Raw genomic sequence first — 23,216 nt, forward strand, 5'->3', positions numbered from 1 at the left:
CAAGGCGTTCCCGTAGTCTGTAACCCAGTAATCTCTCCATTTATTGCTTCTCTGTTGAGTGGAAGGTAGCCTTTTTCAAGGGTTGCTTTCTGATATAAATATTTCTCCCCATGAAACTGGCTTAAAATGTTGTCTTGTGTGTTGTACAATATTGTATGACATACTGTACGAAATGACTTGATCTATAGTCTATCATGTAGGAATCAAAAAAATTGTGGTGTGGTTATATTTAATCTGTCTGGGCTCATATTTTTAAATGGTAAGGCAATCTGCATATCTGCACACATTCATTTTAAATCTACTTATGTCATGGTGAAAATACTTTTACTACACAGTGGTGTTCATGCTGTCAGTATACTTTCGTGCATGGCAAAATTTCCATCTTGGCTCATGTCTGTTCATAAACAAATGTCATGGAGAAGTTAATACTCCAGTTTTAAAGAATCTACAGTATCATGCCTCAAACTAGCAATGAAAAAAATACACGTATTTTGCAAAACTTAATTGCGTGGTTAGCATTATTTGTACTTTATAGCAACGTTTTAAAAAACATCATTTGCATGGGTAAACTATCCAGGCCTTCTGCTGTGTTGTAGCTAAATAACTCTGTGTTCAGAAGTGGGCATCATTCTTATTTCTGTTCTGGAAGCGAACTGTTAAAAAGACTGATAGTATCTAGAAATGAATAACTTTGTGTTCCCTTTTCATGTGATTATGATCTTTTAACTTAAAATAGCATTGATACCAAAAAATTACAACAGAAATCCAGGTGCTTTCTGAGAGGGAGGGGTGTTAGATCTCAAAACCATGGCCTAAACACCAAAGCAGTGGTCATTCAGCTTTAGGATGGGATCTAGAACATGCCTGAGAGAGGTAAAATGCACACGTGGCAAAGGTGTTTAGAAAAGTCAAAGTAGGTGCTCAGCCATCAACATGTCCACCCTGTTGTCTGTCTATAGCAGATGTGGATGAGAGCAGAACTGATGATTCAAGGCTAAGGATGACAGTTGATGGAAGCATCAACCAAGTAAGGGCTAGAACTGAACCATATACCTTCTTATATGAAAGTACAACTCTCGTCACTGGTTCATCTGATAAGGGACAAAGTCAAGAACTGGTCTAAGTATCAAGGACTGTGATAAGGTATGCCATAGTTTTTGCCCAAAAAAGTCTGCAGAAAGCCAGTGAGTAATTAGCAAGGCCCTTTCTAAGAAATAGTCTTTCATGTGAGTCAAAGTTGCCTGTCCTTTGACGGATACTTACGAAAAAAGGGAGGAAGTGGACCAAGAACTTTACTTGATGTACCACCATGAGCAGAGAAAGAAAGAAGAACAGCTCCAAGGAAGAGCATGAAGTCTTTTTTATTACAAAAGCTTGCAGTGCCATGATGTGTAGCTGCAAGGTGACTCAAGGAAAGATCTCCATGTTTCTGGAAGCGAAGCAGAGGCCTTATTCTGCATTCTACTGAGATACCTCTGGTCCAGTACAAAATACAATCTGGAAGAGATACGAAAATCCTCAGAATGGATGCCGTGAAAGTCAAGAGATATCTAGGCCATATTTCAGAGAAATCACAAATTTACCATCAAATGGTGAGGTCCCATTGTGGTACTTTTCAAAATCAGATGGAGCTGTGACATTTTGTCTTTGCTCGAGGCAAGTAAATGCCATTTTAGATTTTGATGCCTGCCTTGTGCCATGTATTCATTTTTAATATCAGACTCAGTATATGGTTTTCCTGTGCCTCACAGAAGAGTATTGACAGATTTCTTTTCATGGCTGCCTCCTGTACCGATTTAGAAAGATGTCCTTTAGGCTGCAGAGATTAATGGACATATCGTAGATCAATGAATAGTTTCCTGAGGCTTTATGCACAGTACACCATTGCATGTCTTAACAAGTAATTTTCAGTGTGTATAGGGAGTTTACTTTGAAACAGCTGTTAGTGGTCTAACAGTTCCATCAAAGATGTGAATCTTGCATGTAGCTGTCAAAATAAGCAGTCAACCTCCACAGGACATACTGCTTCAGTTATGTGTAGGTTAGACAGGACCCAGGAGTGGAAAAAATATATAGTGATGAATAAAAAGATTGTGAAAGGAGGTTAGAGTAGAAAAATGCAACTTGGTGGGATAGAGAATAATGAAAGAAGAGAATGTAAGGGTAAGGGTAGAGAAACTAGGAAAGAAAGGTACAAAAACTAGAAGAGGAAAATGGAGAAGAAAACATGAGACAAGTACCTGGGAAGAAGGAGAAAAGGGAATTTCTTCTTACTGTTTGAAATAACGACTAGTGAGATAGACTGGAGGTTTCTGCTTCAGACACAGCTGGTACATGTAATGCAAAACCAACAGTATATATTATGCCAAAGGGTTTTAGCCACCAAAGGGGTATAGCTTAGGACACAGAATGATATAGTAGCCCAGGACCCATAGATTGGTTACCCTGGCAGCTCTGCTGCATTTGCATAACAGCTTGCTGGAGCTCTTCCCAATGTGCTAGCTATGATTTCTGAGCTAGAACAGTGAACCTTGTCTCACTGTGCAGAAATGGTCTACTGGGAACTGTGGGCCAAGTATTAGAGCATTTTTTTAGCTCAGTGGGACACAACTAATATTTGATAGAAAAAATAGTAGTTGATAGAGTACACGTGTTTCTTTTGCTCGTTTCCCCTCCTCCACTCATCCATAAATCAATATGCTGATTGCCTCCACACAACTGGCTGAGAGAGAAATGTGGTTGCTTACTGTTTCACAATTTTAGAGTGCTACAAGCTGTTTATTCATGTGCTTTAGGCATGATAGTGCAGTTGTAGCTCCTTTGTGCCTGATGCCCTCAGTGAATGGGGTGCAAGGTAAACATTTATCAGATTGTTTCAGATCAGATGTGTACTGCATGGATGGGATGTCTACCCACGGCCTCTAGGAAACAGAGGTTGGGCACAAAATGTCTGTGCCTCTACTGGTGCCTAAACAAGTACCATTGTAGGAGCTGGACTGATCAGGTCACTGTCAAGTAACTCCACAGGATTTCCTGTGCAGCTTCCAGGGTTGTCTTGCTTACTTGCTTGCTTGCTTTCTCTCTTGCTTTCTCTCTTTCTTTCTCTCTCTCTTTCTTTCTCTCTCTCTCTCTTTCTCTCTTTCTCTTTCTCTCTCTCTTTCTCTCTTTCTCTTTCTCTCTCTCTTTCTCTCTCTCTTTCTCTCTCTCTTTCTCTCTCTCTTTCTCTCTTTCTCTCTTTCTCTCTTTCTTTCTCTCTTTCTCTCTTTCTCTCTTTCTCTCTTTTTCTCTTTTTCTCTTTCTCTCTTTCTTTCTGTCTTTTTTCCTTCTGGTGGGCTCCTGGCCATATTCTTCAGTGTCATGTTCAGCCACTGCACTTGTGGTATGGCCCAGAGGTGGCCACCCTTCCATGGCCTTCTTCACAGGGGCTGGAGTTCCCATGATTGGAGCAAATGTTATCCTGCCAACAGACCCATCATTTACTTTTATGTAGTAGCCACTAAGTGGGAGAAAAAACAGCTAAGTCTTTGGGAACTGGGTTCCTGTGTATCGTGCCCTATATTTTCAGTCTGGGAACTCTGTTTCTGGTTTTACTCAAGAGTTTTATTCAGTAGGGCCTGAATGCATTGTACTTTAGCTTGAATTAATTGTTCATCCCTTATCTTGCCAATAGAAATATATCCTTGCCATGTCAAGACACAAACCTCTAATGACCTAATCTTGAAACACAATTCAAAACCTCATACTGAGGAGGTTCAGCGCAAAACGCCTGTTGGAGAGTATCTTCTATCCTCCTGTCTCACACAATGCTAAACAAGCTCCAAGTAGCTGGGCCACGTAACTATGGCTAAGTATAATTTTGCAAAACCTCAGAATATTTTAGGACAATAACATGATTACAAAATGGTGGATTGAGATTACAAATAATTCTGAGCCAAAATCTGGGCATAAAACTTTGCTCTCTGCCCCAGAGAGCACTGTAGGAAGAAAGCAACATTTGAACAAAAAGTGAGACAAAAATATTTTAATTTATGCTGGGCAATGTTCTGGAAACTTGGTTTTGATTCTGTGATGCTTACATTAACATTGTTTTATATCTCTTAGAAGCATGGTGTTCCCTGTGCTAGCAATAGACAATATAACCGTGGCAATCTATGCATCAAGCATTAAAATCAGTGGCATTGTACTGGTTTACATCAATGGAAAGTGTCTTGAGATGTTCTGCTATCTGTAACGTACATGTTGGATTTAGCCACTGGAGACAGTAGCTCACAGACTAAACTAGCTGCTGAAATGAGATATCATGTAAAGCATGAAATCTTGAGAATTGCTTTACTTTATATGAACTGAAATATTTATTTCATGGATCTATTTCCTCCTCAAGCAATCTTCTTTTAAAAATTTTTTACCTCCTGCCTATTCTGACAAGGTACAATTGTTCTCATTAATCAAGGTGTACACCAAACCTAGCTTTGCTTGAAAAATGCTTGCTCAGTGAACATGCTACTTTCAATTACAAACAGAGAGTTCAAGCATGCCTTGGTCTTTTGAAGTACTGCACACTGTTTTCCATGCTGTGAAGAGGCATAGTGGTGTTACCTGAAAAAAATCTCTCCTTTATATTCAGCCAGCATTTCAGGCAGCACTTTAGAACCTGGGAGAGATTATTGCTCATGATTGCTGTTCATAAAGTTCATAGCAGGTCTCCTTTTTTTCTGCAAAGAATGCTTCCCCCCACCTCCCACCCCCCTTTTCTTCCAGATTGTTTTATTTCCTAGGAAACTCTGGAGCAATTTATATGCCTTTTGGGTCATGCAAGAAATTTTCTAGCCAGCTGAACAACTGGATGGAAGTTAAATGTTCTCCAGTTCAGACAGATGGTCTTGTTTAGCTGTCTTATTTTAACTGTGTAGCTTACCAAGGATTTGCAGTTCTCATCAGAAGTAATGCTAATATTTTGAACTTCTACAGAATCTTCCTATTGAAGTCTCAAAGCTCTTCACAAACATGATTGAATTTAGCCCTCATATCAGCTCCACTGAATAGATCAGTATTCTCATCTTATAGATGGAAAAGCTGAGATGCACGGAGTAAAGCTAATAATAATGTCTTCTCATCACTGGCAAAGCTTTTTTGTAATGCTTTAGGGATGTGCACTAGCAGTTACCTCCAGGAAAACCTCCCTGCTAGTGCTGAGCAGGCAGTGCCAAAATTCAAGAGAGAGAGGTCAAATCTGGGAAAATACAGGAAAGGCCATTCCATGCTACCTATGATTTTGTAGATCCATCAACAAGTCCTTCCACAATCATTTCTTTTGCAGACATGTCCTGGTGTATTTACTCCTTCATTGCACTGCCTCTAATTGTCCTCATCATCCCTGTTTATACCTTTCTAATGAACTCTTTTGAAAAGACAGGATCAGATTTGCATATAATACCTAAGACATAGGGGGTGTGATGTATTTTTACAGCACTTCTCTCTTTTCTTTTCCTAAAAATATCCTAGTATTTGATTTGCTTTTTTGACCCTAATGTTCACAGAGCTAGTGTTTTCACAGAAATATCCACTATAACTCCAAGATATATTTCCCAAATTATACAGGGTACTTCAGAACCCATCACTGTATGTATAAATGCCTACTAAAACACTGATCTGTGTGTTTCAAAAAAATAATAAAAATAGCAATAACTGTCTAGTCCCCAGAAGTGGAAAGTGACAGAAATCCAGCCAAAGAACATGCTGCTTTGATTCTTTAGTGACCCACAGCTGTCATGAGAAAAATGACTCTGTCTTTCCAGATTTCAGCCATCCTGTCAAAAACTGGTATTTCTAATCATCTCTTTAAAGAGAGAGAGTCATGGCACTGCACATGACAGTTTCTGTGGAGAGTTATCTGGAGATGCGATAGAAAAGGAAACAAGGAAGTGTGATACTATTGCTTAAACCAGTGATCTAACTCATGTTATCAGTCTTTTGCATTACAACAGATTTCTGAGGTGAGTGAAGACATTTTGCACTGAAGATGTCACTACTATTAGCTGTGTCCTTCCTTGTGCAGTTTGTGCACCAGAAAAAGCAAGCATATTAAGGGATTGTTTTTCATAGAATCATTCAGGTTGGGAAAGACCTTTGAGATCATCGAGTCCAACCATCAACCCTACTCTCCCAAGTACACCCCTAAACCATATCTCCAAGCACCACATCTAAACAACCTTTAAACACATTAAGGGATGGTGACTCAACCACCTCCCTGGGCAGCCTATTCCAGTGCCTGACGACACTTTCAGTGAAAAAATTTTTCCTAATGCCAAGCCTAAACCTACCCTGGTGCAGCTTGAGTCCATTCCCTCTTGTTCTATCATTAATTACCTGTGAGAAGAGACCAGCACCTGCCTCTCTACAATGTCCTCTCAGGTAGCTGTAGAGAGCAATAAGGTCTCCTCTCAGCCTCCTTTTCTTAAGGCTAAATAGCTCCAGTTCCCTCAGCCACTCTTCATAAGATTTATTCTCTAGGCCTTTCACCAGCTCTGTTGCCCTTCTCTGCACTCCCTCCAGCACCTTAATGTCTTTCTTGTATTGAGGTGCGCAAAACTGAGCACAGTACTCAAGGTGTGATGTCACCAATGCGGAGTACAGGGGAGCGATCACCTCCCTACTCCTGCAGGCCACACTGTTCCTAATACAAGCCAGGACGCCATTGGCTTTTTTGGCCACCTGGGCACACTGCTGGCTCATTGTGTTTTCTGGCATTCTTCTAACATACTCTATATGGCTTTTAAAATCTTTTTATAAATACTTTGAACTAAACTGTTGATCTTAATCTCTTACTTTTCTGGTTATGCAAGGACTGAGACAGTATGTTCCTATGTGCAGCGACAGTCCATCCTACCATCTTTCATTGTAAAGATGGTGACCTCATGACAAAGAAAAATAACAGCTACAAGATGTTCTGAAGATCAGCCAGAACACAGGGACAATCTATGTAAAATCTTTTCCTACTTCCATTCCAGATCGAGCACTATTTTCTTAACATCTCTTAACAGCTAGAAGACAGAACATTTGAAGTGGACCGTTCAAAGAGGCGGTGCCAGCATTTTAAGTGGTGAGTTAGTTAGATCGAGAGCCAAGATGAAAATTGCAGTTTATACTACTTCATTGTTTTAGTGAAGTTATCATTCAAAACTTGGCAGAGCCAACATCTGGAACAATATCCATTTTAATGTGACATAAATTATCACCGTAAGGAATACGGCAGAATGATCAGTAGCCAGAGAGAAATTATTTCTGAGATGGATAGCTAACATTTCTTGAGAATTCAGTCAATTAAGAAGTGTGATTGCTTATTTGATTGCATCAGTTAAATTACTGAAACAAATAGTAATGGAACAGTATGAGATGCAGATATGATGAAAAATATTTTGAGCCATGATTTCCCAGATCTAAATCCTGAACTGTTTCCAGAGGCAGTTGTTTCACTGAAATAGACATTTCAGTGGACATTTGTTGAGTGAGGACAGAATGAAAACAAAAAAAAACAAAAAAAACCCCAGAAAAATAAATTGGCAGTCTGTCACAGAAGTTTCTAAACTAAGGTTACTGTCTCTACATTTCGTTTGCAAAATACAGCAAGCCTGTTAAGCCTATAAAACTACGTTTACTTTCATTTGGATTGGCAGAGCCAGTCCGATAGACAAGACAGCATAGACACAAGAATTGGGCTCTGCGTGAACCAAAACCATCCTAAATTACAACAAGATCTAGGTACAACTCCTGGCTTTCCCAGAGATTTTCTTTTTTAACATTGGACAAACCACTTCATCTGCCTGGGCCTCCAGGACTTGTGTGTGCACAACAAAGGCTGTCATGCCGTGCTCTTTAGTGCTTAATATGATGAGGCTTGTACATGAGTTGTACTTGCTGGTGAAAATTTCACTACTGGGGATACCGAGAGTTTTGCCAATACAGCAATAATACAGATAGAGAGCACATGTAAATTAGACGGCAAAAGTATACAGCCAGGATATATTATAAGAATATGGAGACTTCCAAGTGAACTCTGATTGGAGGTGTTGTGTCTACACATCTGTACTGATATCAGACCCCAGCTGGCTCAGAAAACGATGCCGACTTTCTGCTGTTATTTAGTTAAACTAGAAGAGTAAGTCTCTTAGGGGTAATTAATACTTTTATATAATAGTAACAGAAAGTAACTTTTCCTGCTTTAGTTTGTAAGACATTTTCCAGCATAAAGCTTCTACTAATAATAATGTCTTCTCATCACTGGCAAAGCTTTTTTGTAATGCTTTAGGGATGTGCACTAGCAGTTACCTCCAGCAAAACCTCCCTGCTAGTGCTGAGCAGGCAGTCCCAAAATTCAAGAGAGAGGTCAAATCTGGGAAAATACAGAAAAGACCGATGCCATCATAAACTGTTCACTGATGCTTTGATCGTCACCATGAGACACTGTAATGGGGAGATAAAATGGACAATAAACATTTCAGGGTAGCTGGAGTATATCAGGTCTGCCACAGGTAAAGGATTTAGTCTGCTACTCCAAAAATGACATGGCTGCTGCAGAAGGTGTAAGGGGAGTTGTAAGGTACTGAACTGGTTTAAACTTATCTGGTCATCTATGATAAATGGGAAGTTGTTAAGAAAAAAAAGAGAGGGAGAAAGAGAGAGAAAGAGAAGCCAGAAAGAATAAGACGTTAACACCATTATTATTCCAAGAAAAAAGACATTATTAACATGAAAGCTAGGCCAATATTCTTTTGGAAAGCTTTCACAGGGACCTGTAAAGATTATACACATGGTAATATAGATATATTTCCCTTAGAAATTTTACAGTTCCAACTAGACTTCTAATACTTAGCATTCAAAACAGAGTCACTTAGTCTAGTATTGATAACATGTTCCCAATTCCTCCAAAAATAACCCTGTAACCTTGTTCCATCCCAGGCAAAACTCTTGCACAAGGCTAGTGCTTATTAAAAAATACCAATATTGAGCAAATTATGTATAAACTGCTTAAGATTATTTTCTATAAATGCAGCATTGCTTGTTAAGCACTATTTCAGCCTCAGATTGCTGTCTGTAAGCTCATAAATGAGCAGAGTTTACCTGTTTTATGTTCCTGAGGCATATGATTTCTTTGACTATTCATAAAATAACTGGTTCCTCCCTGGAAATGTATATTTCACACTTCTTATCATAAATAATAATTTGTCCTTAGATTTGTCCTAAAAATGTTTCTCGTAATTCCCATATTTAGAATTCATTGATCATCCCAGCCAAGGAGTAGAAATCATATCATGTGAATTAGATGACCAGTCTCACATCACTGAATAATGAAAAAACAAATAACTGGGCAACACAAAAATAATTCCTAGGCTTCAGTTCAGTTAACAACTTTAATGAATGTACTCAAATACTGAGCAGTTCAGAATTAAGGAATGAGTCAGAGAAAGAAGAGAAGGTTGAACTTATTGGGTGCTATATTTTTGGTGAACATTTCTGCCAGCTGTAGTGAGTACGTTTCTGTCATGAGGCTGACGCTGTCCTCTTTGCATTCTGCCCATCACCTTCACTGAAGACCAGGAACCTCTTCTTAATTCTTTCTGTGTTGCTGGGGCTCCTAAAACTTTATGTCTTTTATGCTGATATTTATTTACTTGCTCTAAAAGGTACTGCAAACCAATTTACAGTTATGTATAGCATCACTTTTTACATGTCACCATATTAAAGAACCTTGTAACATTTCCATTTCAAAACCTTATTTCAGGTTTTATAAATCCTCCCTGCTTCTAATTACATCAGGCTGAAGACAGCAGTGTAAATGTTAACTCTAGAGACTGATTTACAAGGAATGGTAGGCATCTATTTATTTTAAAATATGAGGCATCAGAAAAGGCAGTGATTTTGCATAGTCTCTTTTTTTAATACTAAGCTGTAATTCACAAGAGAACAAAAAAGCTCTGATTATTTACCCTGTAATGGGAAATAAGTTGAGTGGAATTAATGCAACTACAGTATTAAGAAATAAAAGGAACTGGCTAAAACTTTCAAGGGTTGTCTTTTTTACATTGTCCTTTACATAAGAACACAAGGGATTGCTTGGAGAGATTCAGAGCTAATATACGGAATGAAGAAAAATATTTTTTTCTTTATAAAGTTTATGATCATTGTCTGCTCTGGGGGTTAATCAAGGCAAGCCTTGTGGCTGAATTGCAAATAGGAGCTATCAATTTCATGGTGTATTAGAAGCAGCTATTGCTTTACAAAGTATGGGCCGTGTCTTTGCCTAGCGAAAACTGGTATCCTTGTATTTTGTGAATGAAATGCTGGAACTGCTGGTGCCTCGAGCAGTGAAACACTGATGCAAGCTACCTGGAGACTAGGGAATAACTTTCATTTGAGGTTTTGAATGGTAAGCTAGACAGCGTCTTCTTTGCCTTACTATTCACCTGTGAAATCTCCCAGCCACATCCCAGAATAAGGCTGAGTCAAGGATTACGTGAGAGAGAGTGACCCCTACAAACCCATTAGACCCGATGGCTACCTCCAGCAAAGGCACTGAGAGAGCTGGCCAGCTTGTGCACTATTATCTTTGCAAGGTCAAGAAGATCAGGGAGTTAACAGCCAAGTTAGGGTGTTGCAGTCTAGGTGGGTAGAGAGCTAGATAGGTAAAAAATTGGTAGGCTCGTGGGTGTGAGAGGATATTGCTGTTAGCTCGTAACCTGTTTGGATGCTAGTAACAGTGGGATGCCACAGGGATCTGTCCTGGGACTCGTCATGTTTAACATCTTTATCATTGGCCTGGAGCAGGCAACAGAAGGCACTTCTGTGGGGTTTGCAGATGACACCAAACTGGGGTGACACCAATCGAGAAGCGGGAGGGCAGGCTGGAGGAACAGGCCAGCATGGATGCTGTTGGTCATAGGCGGGAACAAAGGTGTGCTGCGTTATGTAAGCAGAGGATACGATACAAAATGTACAGATCTTTCTCAGCCACCTCCAGTTCTCTTGTTTACAGCGCAGCTTTAGTTGTTACTTGTTGTATTCTGTTTAATCCCTCTTTGCAGTCAACTACTGGGCATTGACCAGTGCCAAGGGCCAGGAAACATCACTCCACAGTACTATCTTTATTTCAGCTTTCGGTATGTTACTGTCCCTTAGGCCCTGGTAAATCTCATAAAATCCTTTTCAGATTGAAATGCTACAGTTTCCAAGCTCTATCATGTTTTACAGCCTGTATTTCTCTATAGTTCTCTTAGTCTCATGTCGACAGTCTTTAGGTAGCAGTTTCTTGGCTGGTAAATGTCTTCCTTATTCTTAAATTTATCCATTTTCTTTCATTCAGAGCAATGTGTGGGGATAATAAATTGGCTCGCAAGTACCTGACACAGCTTCTTAGTTCTTTCTGCCATGCCAGTTTTTCATAATACTGAATCCTAGGGATGCCTGGAAGAAGCCAGCAACTTTTTTCCCACTTACACGTGTCCCAGAAGAGTGCAAGCTGTCTGGATTTCTCTAATAAACCCATTGTATGGATGTGCTTCCACAAAAGGTGTTCTAATAGTTTCATAGATTTATTCCAGAATATGATAATAAACAGTTGTTTCACATGTCAATTTTAAGGCTTTCAAAATGTAACTATGTACATGCATAAGATCAGAGCATAAATCAGCTCAGTAAAACAGCTTAGTAAATATTTATGAGCACAGGGCTCTTTGTTTCACACTTAATCCTTCCACGTGCTCATCTTAAATTTTCACTTGCTTTAGTTTATGGCTGGTAAGTCTGGGCCGAGTACCTGACATTGCTATATTGCCACCTGTTTGCTCTGGTATTGTGTATACTACAATCCTAAATCTGTATTGACTGCAGGTGAATGTATGATCTATGTTTGCATAGAGGGGCAGATTCTGAATTCTGATGGATCTGTGTGAATTTTAGTAGGTACTATGTTGCTAAACTAAAGCATAGCCTGGATTTGTCTATGTGAGCTGCCATCCCTGCAGTGGCTGCAGGCAAGGCAGGACTCAAGTTCCCTGTTTGTGTTGGTTTGTTTTGGATGGGGCTGGTTATTCAGGAGGAAAAGGAGAGACATTAGAAAGATGGATGAAAGGATGAAAGGTAAAGGTGTGGAATGAAGGAGACATAAAGAGGCCATGAAGGAGCAGTGGGAAAAGAATCAGAGCTCAGGATACAGCAGAGCCAGTCTAGTGGGGACTGCAAATATAAGTTACCATCTCATGCAAAAGTCTTTGCCTCCTTGGCTTCTTCTGTGGCCGTGATCCTTGCCCCAGGCATCCTGGCATTTCGGTGGCCCAGAGGAGAGGGAATTACTTTTCTACACCTTCCTTTGCAGCAGTCACAGCTGAGGGCAGAAGTACGCAGTCATATAGGCATAATTTTTTGCAATTTTTACAAAGTTATGCATGTGCTCACTACTCCTATTTGTGCCCATAGTGCTGTGATTTCTATTACTTGTCACTAATTCACACCAAAATCTCTGACTTAGTTGCATTTTCTTCCTTTCTTACTATTGATATAATAACCAGAAACAAAATCTGAAAATAACATACTGATAATTTTCAGCATTTGTTTAACCAGATCCTTGAAGTTTCTGAGTGGTCAGTTTGGACCACTTTTCTTCTTTCTTGTCTGTTGGCTTTCCAGCCTTTTTGAACTGCAACACACAAGGGGTCTGAACAGGTGGTGCTTGTGGCAGTTCAGGATGGATTATTCTCATTGAGGAGCTGGTTTTTGCTGCTTTGTGAGAAGCTTTGGCAGATCAGGAGCTGTTGCTCCTGAGATCCTGCCAGTCATTCTTTCCATGTGTTTCTGTATGTCTTCACTGAAGTTGTGTGGAATCAGCAGAAAGGGGGTTTTTGGGTGTGAAAACATTTTCCATGATATTTACACATCTTCAGAGATTTGTAAGGACAGCCAGATACAGTGCCATTTAAACAATTACTTGTATTTAATCATGTTTGCATTTTCGTTAGTGCACCACTGGCGTACTTAAGGAAATAAAATCCTCTTTGATCAAATAGGACATTTGTCTTTGCTGAGACGTGCTTAAGGCTTTTATTCTTTCATTTGTGTAGTTAGTCAAAAAAGATCTAAGAACTTTTGCAGGTGACAACTTCCAAGTGTGTCCCTTCACCTCATGTTTCCTGCTGGCTGGTTCCAGGCAAGTCACATCTATAGCTTTCTGCAGCTGTCAGGTTGCTCCTCCGAGATGCCGTGCTCTCCACATCCAGGACACAGGGCTGGGGTTAGATTCAGGTGTTGTGAGCTAAGGACCTGTGGGATATGGAAATGCAGAGTGGCCACCATGAAAGCATGGACATTTCAAGAGCATCTTGAGAGGAATTAATGATGACATTGCTCCCTGTCTACTTCCTAGAAAACAAGAGAGCATAGTTCTGTTTTTATTAACTCCAGTGAGATTGATAGAAAACCTCTGCTTCTGTGAAATTAATTGAGTAGGCACTGGAGTGTATCCTCACACTAGCAGATACCCAGCCAAGTCCGAGATGTTTCCTTGAATGTGCAGCACCAGTTCTTTCTGTAACAGGGAGCAGCAAGCAAACCCTCAGAAATAGTGGCCTTGATGTTACATACCTGCTTTACCTACAGTCCTTCTTCATCTTGGAGGATCCAGGACTGGGTTCCCTGCTGAAGCTTACTCTTAAAATTATACCTCTCCAGAGACCTGAGATTGTGGACGACCTCTGTTTGCAACACTAAGTACAGTAAATGCTATTGTATTATCCAACAGTAGCAAATTAAATAATCCCACTCTGTCACTTTCTAACAGGATAATATTAAAGGCATTCCTCTGAGGTGGAGAGTAATAATTTGCTAATTCCCCTCAGTATTTCATGCTTCTCAGTAGTGCAGCTAATTTTCTCTGAGTACCTTATTAACATTCACAATGACTTTGCAGTCCCACCCTAATAGCTCTCTGCAGAGGCAGTGACTGTGAAGGTGAGAGCTGACAGTGACATTTTCCTCCTTTTTCTCTGCAGACTGTATTATCCTGGTTTCCATCCGCTGAGGGCTGTCCAGCTGATGCGAGTGGGCAAACTGCAGTACAGTCAAGACATGTTTCCTCAAGCGCTGGAGACCTTGAAGCAGGTCAGTATTTTGAAATGTTTCTTCTTTGTCCCCCTCCCTCGCTTCCCCTGAACCTGCTGTGTGTCCCCCACTTCTGCTCTGACTGTACTTCATGCCTTTGCATACTACTCACTGCTTTTTCCATCAGTGGTGTTTCCCTAGGCTGCAGCAGACTATGGCGATGGGTCACAGTTGCTCAGTGTTTCAGGCACTGACTTCCTCCAGTATCAGTCACTGCTAATTACAGTTCGATAGCTCAGAGGTGCCTGGATGAAAAATTACTATTAGATCCAAAGAGATAAAAATATCTCAGTGCCTCATACTCCTCCTTACCATAGGAAAGTGAATCTGGGAGCACTGAAAGTACAAGAACAGGAGCAGAGCCACAGTTTCTACCCTCCTTTTTCTGTATCAGGGATCTGTGGTTTCAGATTGGAGAACTTTGCCTTTAATGCTTGTGTTTTATTGTGAGCCACACTCAAATCAACAGGCATGCTTCTTGATCCCTCCTATTTCTATATCATTTATCATCTTTCTTTTCTTTGATCTGGTTTTGCAGCTGGTGCTTTGCTAGTTACATTTCAGCTTTAAGCCACCCCTCTTGTACCTGTGCTGACTTTTGTATTAATTTCCTCCTACCCCAGGCTCTTATTTGTCCTGCTGTTATATTGCTGTTAGTATCATCTTAAATATATTGAAGAATCCGCTTCCATGTGCAACATGTCCGTCTCAAACCCTCAGTCGCTGCTAGGGTGTTTTTCTCTCCCTGGAAGATCTGCTGCCCCCAGTTTCCCTCAAAGAGGTCTTATGCTTATTACCTTGTATTATTGATTGTCCCGTGGTCAGCTTGGCCTGAAGACAGTACATGCACCGTGCGATTCCCCCTCTCGTCTCTCGGCCCACCTCCAGTGGCTGACACAGCCTCCTCGTTGCCTTTGCCAGGTGCTGCAGAAAGCCAACTGGCCCAGATACTTGCCTGTTGCTGCTGGGCAGGAGCGGGCCCCAGTGCTGGCCCCAGTGTTGGAAAGAAGTGCGGAAGATGGCTGTATGTCCCCTTTGTTTAATGTCCATACCATATGAAGAGCTAGTCTTGTGGCAAAGAGTTAGGGCAGCTGCTTGGAATAGAAGGGGATGGGTGTCTGCACTGGCGGGGGGGGGGGGGGGGCGGGGGAGAAGTGGTTTTCACTCCTGCCTGGATCCCCTGTAATGTTAGTATCGGTCATGACTCTCTAAGTAACTTAGTATTATGTACTTACTTTTTTCAACCCCTGTATCTGTTTAGTTTTAACATCTGATTAATTATGCAAGCTGAATAACTGGTAATTTCCACATGTTGAAATAATAAATTAGTATTTAATACAATGCCAGTCTTACTAAGTTTTGGTAACTTAAATCTTCACTTGTTATATTTAACTTGAATTATGGCAAATTCTGATTATTAAAAAGCAGATGGAAGAGTAATCAATTCTATTTTTCATGCATTATTCAGAAGTAAGTCATATATCTGTCATGTACCAGGTAATCTGCTCAGCTGTTTCCCCTGTAATATTTATAATTTCCAAATATTCAGACTGCCCTTTTTAGCAGGTGGAGTGAGACCCCAATCAGAGAAGCTCTATTTTCATTGATACTGCTGCAATATACAACAGGCGTTCTTCTAATTGCATTTCTAATAATACTGCATTAAATTAAGCTGGGGTGAACATCTGAATGTTGCTCACTGGTGAAGGTGGAAGTTGTGAAGTTTTAGTGAAGAAGTTGCCCACTGCAAGCAAGATTGCTACTGTGTTATCCTTTGAATACTGAGCAATGCCTAACATAGAAATGTTTTTTCAAGCTGTGATCTCCTCTTCCCTGAAAAGGGAGAATAAGGTGCTGCTTACAATTCTATGTCATACCTCAGTGCATCTCTAACTGTGGTCTCCAAGCCATTAGTTGTCCACAAGGACACAGTAAGTTCTTTACAGCTGAGATGCAGAACCATTTACAAACTAATCTTGTTGTGGTTTTGCCTATTCCCTGTTCAGTCTCCCCCTTTTCACCCGTATGTGTAAGACAGTGAGAGACTGAACTCCCACTCCCTTGGAGCACAGCTGAGAGCTTCTTGTCATCTTATTTCTCCATGCAACTTGTAAGCACAGGACACAACACTGAGTGTGATCTGAAACTGATTCCCTCCATTGCTGTCTACACTGGAACAAATTAGAGCGAGATACAATTCCCAGCTTGTTGTGAGTAAAGGATGTGATTCTTAGTATAACTCAGATAGTGTCCTAGAGTTATATGAGAACACAGTTTGGCCCTTTGTGATTAGATGTGTCAACAGAGCATGCCACATGCTCAGAGCAGAAACTCGATTACCTTCTCTGCTTCATTACTCTTCTTAATACACTCTGACACTGAATAGCACCCTGTTGGAACCATCGTCAGACTAATTTCAGTGTGGCATTAAGGAGAAGATGTGGAAGACACAGAGGAATTGAGATCTGAGTGAAATTCACCTCACTCATATAAATCCTGTTTAATCAGGCACAGCCTCAGAGCTGCTGGGGATTGACAGCCTCTCTGCACCAGATGCACAGTATGTTAAGACCAGTAGATCTTCATAAACAGCTCTGCAGCCCAGCCCTTACTGCTGCTCTCTGTGCCACCTGAAAATGAATCACTATCATTACCACCTTACTTTTGGTGCCCTTTGGGTTTAGCTGTCTGCCCTGCAACCCCAAAGAAGGCTTAAATAATGTGGAGGGCTTTATGTTGTCCATTAAAAAGAAATCACCCCCTAAAAGTATATTAGGCCCTGCAGAATCTGATTTGCCAGGTTTTGGAAGTAGAAGTGTTACAGAGAGGCAATACTCCACTTCTGGAATAAAACCTATGTGTAGCCGTATTCATTACTGTTGATACCAAAGTATTATTTTTAAATTTATGTGTATGTATATATATATGTATATATATGAAGGATGTAATGCTGGGAGGACAAATGGAATTATAGATCAGGAAAACATTTGTCAGCAACAGGCCAGAGCTGGAGCCCAGTCTGACAAACCTAATTTAAAGAGCCTGGAATGACTGTAAAAAGCAGCAATAACAAAAGTTGCAACAAGACATCTTGTGAAGAGAAAAGCTTCTCCACAAGAAAGCGGCAGTCCTGCAGAGGCCCAAGATGGGCCAGCATCTCTGGAGCTCATGGGAGCCCTTAGCAAGTGTATAGATTTGTCCTGAGGTTCACTTATTAGCATAAATATTTGTTAGTTGTCATTTGTTACCTTCACAGCACTGTAAGCTCACTTGTTTGGTTGCCCGTAACCTGAGTGGAGCTGGACTCAGTTTGGGAGGACAGGCAGGGTGCAGAGGGGAAGGCTTGGATTCAAGGAGATGACTTCATTTCTGAGCTTTGTCACGTCAAAGCGAGCCGATGAGTGCTGCAGCACGGTGTCTTGGCTGCTGCTCCATCCTCTGGGCTGTGGTGGTGGTGGTGGCTGCCTATACCCAAGCACTTTCCTGAGCAGGGCAGTGGTGACCAGCCACTGAGTGATGGCTGGTGGGGACGGGGGCAAGCAGGCAGGAGAATGCACGCATGTATGACACTGACCGGCCAGTTTCCCCTGCAGACCCTGCACTTGGCTGGCACGGTCACAAGAGCACCTTTGTGCTCCCACAAGCTGATGGACATGGCTGTCTTGTCTCACCAAGACCTGCAATAGGTACAATATTGTTTCCCTTCTTACTGTAATCCCTGGTGTGGATGCAGAAAGCACAGGAATTAGAGTAAAATCCCTCCCAGGTTTCACAGCAACACTGAAGAAATCCCTTTTCTCTTGGTGTTTGCTTCAAATGCTGAAATTTTTGCCAGCTGTGGTTGACAGTAACTGCAATAATTTTTGGTTTTCTTATTCCTGCTTTAACAAGAGTCCCCTTCAACCAAGAGAGATGGGAAAACACAGATACTCCCTCTGAAATGCTAGCCTTCACGTCATGCCATTTTGGTGCATGGCCATTTGCTTTCTGCTTTCCCTGTGGTGGAGCAGTGCCGTCCTGCATCTGCTCGCAGCTCCCCGCAGCTGTGGTGATGGGCATCCCATCCCATCCCCATGCAAATTAGGCACAAACGACTGCACTGCACTTCATTTGTATTTGTGGAGCAACAGCCATACCACTAATCTAATGGCTTTTATATTCTTCAGGGAGACAGTGTGTGGTTGGTGACACTGTGGCCTGTGTTGCTGTCTTGCAATTACTATAGTTTTTCATAATTAGATTTGTTCTTTTATCTGAGAGGAAGACCACACAGACCACACGACTGCTCAGCCTCGACTGCTGGTTAGCTGTGTGATTTAGGAGGGCAGGGGAATGTTCAGAGAGCCTGCATGTTCCCGATTCTGCCCGGTAAAACAATCCCTTGCTTTGGAGGTGAAATTATCCCCAGTTTTGCACTGACCTTCGCAAAACCAGCTACATAACTTAATGCCAGTTTAATTTGTGGATTACTGAAGTCATTGCTATTCTAACTTTGATGCAGCTGGTTCTGACTCATACTTCAGTGTGTGAGACAGTACATTGCATGAGAATGATTTTCTGCCTGAGGAAACAAAAGGATAAAGACTGGGTGCATTTATCTGCCATACAGAGGAAAGAAAGGAAATGGAAACAAAATATTGGAGGTGAGAGAGAAGTCAGTAATGGTAACATTATCTCAAGATTAGCTTTGATATTAAGGATTTTCGACTTTTAACAGAGGCATATCCATGTGGACATCTCTGGCTCTGCATCAGAGTGTCCAGGTCCATTACTACCTGCCTGACTTCTGTCCTGTAGGTGAGCTGAAGGTCAAGATCAGCTGCCTGAGGACTGCAACTCAGATGTATCCAAACACACAGCTCTTAGCACAGGTCATTCGCAATAAATCCGTCAGCTTTCTTGGCCAGGGCATGCAAACACTGTGCACCAACTGTCTGGGTCCATGGCCAGTTTACCTGGCCACTTTGCTCTAGGGTGATCCTGTCTCTTCCTAGTTAGCCTGGGCACAGCTATGTTGCTGCACTGCAACACACATGGGATATCACCTGCAGCTGTCCTGCTCTGCACCATCCAGGGATTCCTATACTATGAAAGTGTTCATCTTTCTCCATCGCACTGTCTCAGTCAGTGAAGGACTGGCTCTTACTCTTGCTTTTTACATTATTTTTTCAATTATTTATTTTTTTTTAAAAAAAGCTCTTATGCAACTTGATATCTCACACTCCACTATGTTGAAATACTTCTGTGATCTATTCTTTACAACATTTCCCCAATATGTTAAATTAGGAAAAGCAGGAAACCAAGAACAATTTAGGTAGTCTTTTCAGGGAGTATAATTATGATTTCAGCTTTATTTGGGGCCCAACTTAAATGCCTCTACGCAAACACATGTAGCATGGGGAATAAACAAAAGCAGCTAGAGACGTGCACACTCCTGCAGGGCTATGATCTTATTGGCATCATGAGACATGATGGAATGGCTCCTGTGACTGGAGTGTTGGAATGGAAGGGTACAGGCTCTTCAGGAAGTACAGGCAGGGGAGACGAGGAGGGTTTGTAGCCCTCTATTTCAATGACCAGCTGGAGTGCATGGAGTTCCGCCTGGGGATGGATGAGGAGCTGACCAAGAGCTTATGGGTCAGGATTAAAGGGAGGGCAGGGAGATTATAGTGGGGGTCTGCTACAGGCCACCTGACCAGGAAGACTGAGCGGGCAAGGCCCTCTGTAGACAGATAGGAGCAGCCTCACGTTCACAAGCCCTAGTCCTCATGGGGAACTTCAACCACCCTGATATCTGTTGGAGGGACAATACAGAAGGGCATAAGCAATCCAGGAGGTTCCTGAAATGCATTGATGATGACTTTGCTATGCTGGACTTTGTTCTCACCAACAAGGAGGGGCTGGTGGGGAATGTGAAGCTCAAGGGCAGCCTTGGCTGTAGTGACTACGAAATGGTGGAGTTCAAGATCCTTAGGACAGCAAGGAGGGTGCACAGCAAGCTCACTACCCTGGAATTTGGGAGAGCAGACCCGGGGAATTACAGGCCAGTCAGTCTCACCTCTGTGCCTGAAAGATCATGGAGCAGATCCTCCTGGGAACTGTGATAGGGCACATGGAAAATAAGGAGGTGATTATGACAGCCAGCATGACTTCACTAAGGGCAAATTGTGCCTGACAAATTTGGTGGCCTTCTGTGATGGGGTTACAGCATTGGTGGATAAGGGAAGAGCAACCGACATTGTCTAACTGGGCTTATGCAAAGCCTTTGACACTGTCCTGCACAATATCCTTGTCTCTAAACTGGAGAGACATGGATTTGACAGATGGATCACTTGGTGGACAAGGAATCGGCTGGATGGTTGCCCTCAAAGAGTCACGGTCAATGGCTCAATGTCTGAGTGGAAACCAGTGATGAGTGGCGTTCTCAAGGGCCAGCACTAGGACCAGTGCTATTTAATATCTTTGAGGGTGACATGGATGGTGGGATTGAGTGCACCCTCAGCAAGTTTGCCAACGACACCAAGCTGTGTAGTGCAGTCGACACTCTGGAGGGAAGGGAGGCCATCCAGAGGGATCTTGACAGGCTATAGAGGTGGGCCTGTGCACACCTCAGGAAGTTCAACAAGGCCAAGTGTGAGGTCCTGCACTTGGGTCGGGGCGACCCCAAGCACAGATACAGGATAGGCGATGAGTGGATTGAGAGCAGCCCTGCTAAGGAGGACTTGGGGGTGCTGCTAGATGAAAGACTGAATATGAACCAGCAATGTGTGCTCACAGCCCAGAAAGCAAATCATATCCTGGGTTGCATCAAGAGAAGTGTGGCCAGAAGGTTGAAGGAGGTGATTCTCCCCCTCTACTCCACTGGTGAGACCCCCACCTGGAGTACAGTATCCAGCTCTGGGGCCCTCAGCATAAGAAAGACATGGACCTGCTCAAGCAGGTCCAGAGGAGGGCCACAAAGATGATCAGGGGGCTGGAGCACCTTCCCTATGAGGGCAGGCTGAGAGACTTGGGGCTGTTCAGCCTGGAGGAGAGAAGGCTCTGGGGAGACCTTATAGTGGCCTCCCAGTACTTAAAGGGGGCCTATAGGAAAGGTGGGGAGAGACTTTTGATCAGGGAGTGACAGGATGAGGGGTAATGGTTTCAAACTGAAAGAAGGTAGATTTATATTAGATATTAGGAAGAAATTCTTTACTGTGAGGGTGGTGAGACACTGTCACAGGTTGCACAGAGAAGCTGTGTCTGCCCCCTCCGTGGCAGTGTTCAAGGCCAGGTTGGACGGGGCTTGGAGCAGCCTGGTCTAGTGGAAGGTGTTCCTGCCATGGCAGGGGTGTTGGAACTAAATGACCTTTAAGGTCCCTTCCAACGCAAACCATTCTGTGATTCTATGACTTATCTGCAAACATTTTGCAAAAACATGATCAGCTTTGTATTTCTACTAAAATAGAAATATGCAAAAAATGAGGATTTCTGGGTTTATTTCATATTTCTTAGGCACCTCTAATGGTGATGAAAGCATTTCCATTGTTCTGGTTAACTGAGAATTTTATCATTTAGTAGTAGGGCATTGTAGTAGCTCAGAACATATTTGACTCTTTTTAGAGCTCCTTGCACACTCTGATTTGTTTTGACTTTTATTTCAACTTGTTCTTTCACTTTTTTGCTGCCTCCCTCTTCTTTTAAGAATTAGCTAATTTGAAGCAAAAATAAACTGTGCTAGAATCTCCATATGCTTGCCTGTCTCTAGAATTTGGAAGTAGGCTTTCATTCATTGCACCAAAGAATATGTTTAATTTTTATTTTTATCTTTCCAATTTAAATGAGGCCCAGCCAGGCTGTATTTAGTTTTTGAAAATTCCTCAGTTTGGAGTGAGGAAAAATCTCTGATGTCTTTACTCCTACCAGCACACTTCTTGCTCCCTTGTTCTTTCTTCAGAAATTTCCATCTGGTACTTCCCTCCTTGCCAGAGGAATTTAACAGAAGGAAGAAGCAGAAATGTCATATGAAAACATGAGCTGGGCAAAAAAGCATTTTAGACGTATCTGTGGCAACACTACAGGCAATATCAGCAAGTGTAAATTGGTCTAGCAATAGAAGATGACAAACACAGACACAACATAATCCCTGGGAAAAGCAGCAAAGACCCATTCCCTTGCATGCCTTTTTAGAGTGAAACTATTAATGTACTCATTTGTTTGATGCTATGCATAGTTTCTCCTGATACAGGTAAGGCACTTTTATTCCATTGGTTGAGCATTAATCCAGTTCTATATACAGGACTTTGAGGCTACTAACATCATGAACATCACCCTGATCTTTTGAATAATGTATCAAATCCTTGGTTGCTGTAGTTGACCAGTATTAAAATGGCCTTCATGCCTCAGTGCAAAAGTATCTTCCTCTACTGTTCCAAAAATCTGTCTGTGCAACATATTTGTGGGATTTAACACCCAAGAAAAATGTGTCAGTGCCTCCTCCTTTGACAGGGACAAATCACTATACACTTTGGGATGCTCCACTCCTGTTTCTACTACACCATCCATTCAAGCCCCCAGCTGCCAACCACCTGAGGACCTGCACTTATATTCTGCCTCACTGCAGGGACCAACCCCTTTGCATGGTCTGTGCAATGACTAACATGTCCCTTTCTGTTCTCTCCTCTAGGCCTATAATATTATGAAGGTGACCCATGGGACAGATCACAGCCTGATGCAAGCCTTGATGGAGATAAAGGAACAGTGTGAGGCCATCATGAGAATACAGTGAAGATAACCTTTATTCTCGAAAACAAAATATTTGAGGAGAAAGGAAATCAAATGCTTTTTATTGCATTGAGAAGCTTCTTGATGACTTTGGTGTTTTTCCATTAGGTCCTACTTGCTTTCCAAAATGTGTAGTATTTATTAGTTTTGTTCTATTATCTGAATTGAATTGATATCTGCAGTTTTCAGAGGATTTTTTTTTTTGCTACCAAACAATCTAATTGACAATACCTAGTTATCAATTTACATCACCAATTTTAACTGATAATAAGTATTGTGAAGTGCATACAGAGTCTTCATCAAAGCGA

General features: G+C 41.8%; 1 protein-coding gene across 1 annotated transcript in view; it reads left to right on the top strand.

Moving 5' to 3' along the window:
- Positions 1 to 22,912, top strand: part of SMYD3 (SET and MYND domain containing 3) — a 434,008-nt gene extending 411,096 nt beyond the window's left edge. The window contains exons 11-12 of the mRNA XM_086460934.1: positions 14,037 to 14,145; positions 22,811 to 22,912. Of these exons, the coding sequence (XP_086317060.1) occupies positions 14,037 to 14,145; positions 22,811 to 22,912 (211 nt within the window). The remainder of the gene's footprint in view (positions 1 to 14,036; positions 14,146 to 22,810) is intronic.
- Positions 22,913 to 23,216: the final 304 nt, after the last annotated feature.

The sequence above is a fragment of the Leptosomus discolor genome, chromosome 2 (assembly GCF_034619465.1).
Source record: "Leptosomus discolor isolate bLepDis1 chromosome 2, bLepDis1.hap2, whole genome shotgun sequence".
Taxonomy (NCBI): domain Eukaryota; kingdom Metazoa; phylum Chordata; class Aves; order Leptosomiformes; family Leptosomidae; genus Leptosomus; species Leptosomus discolor.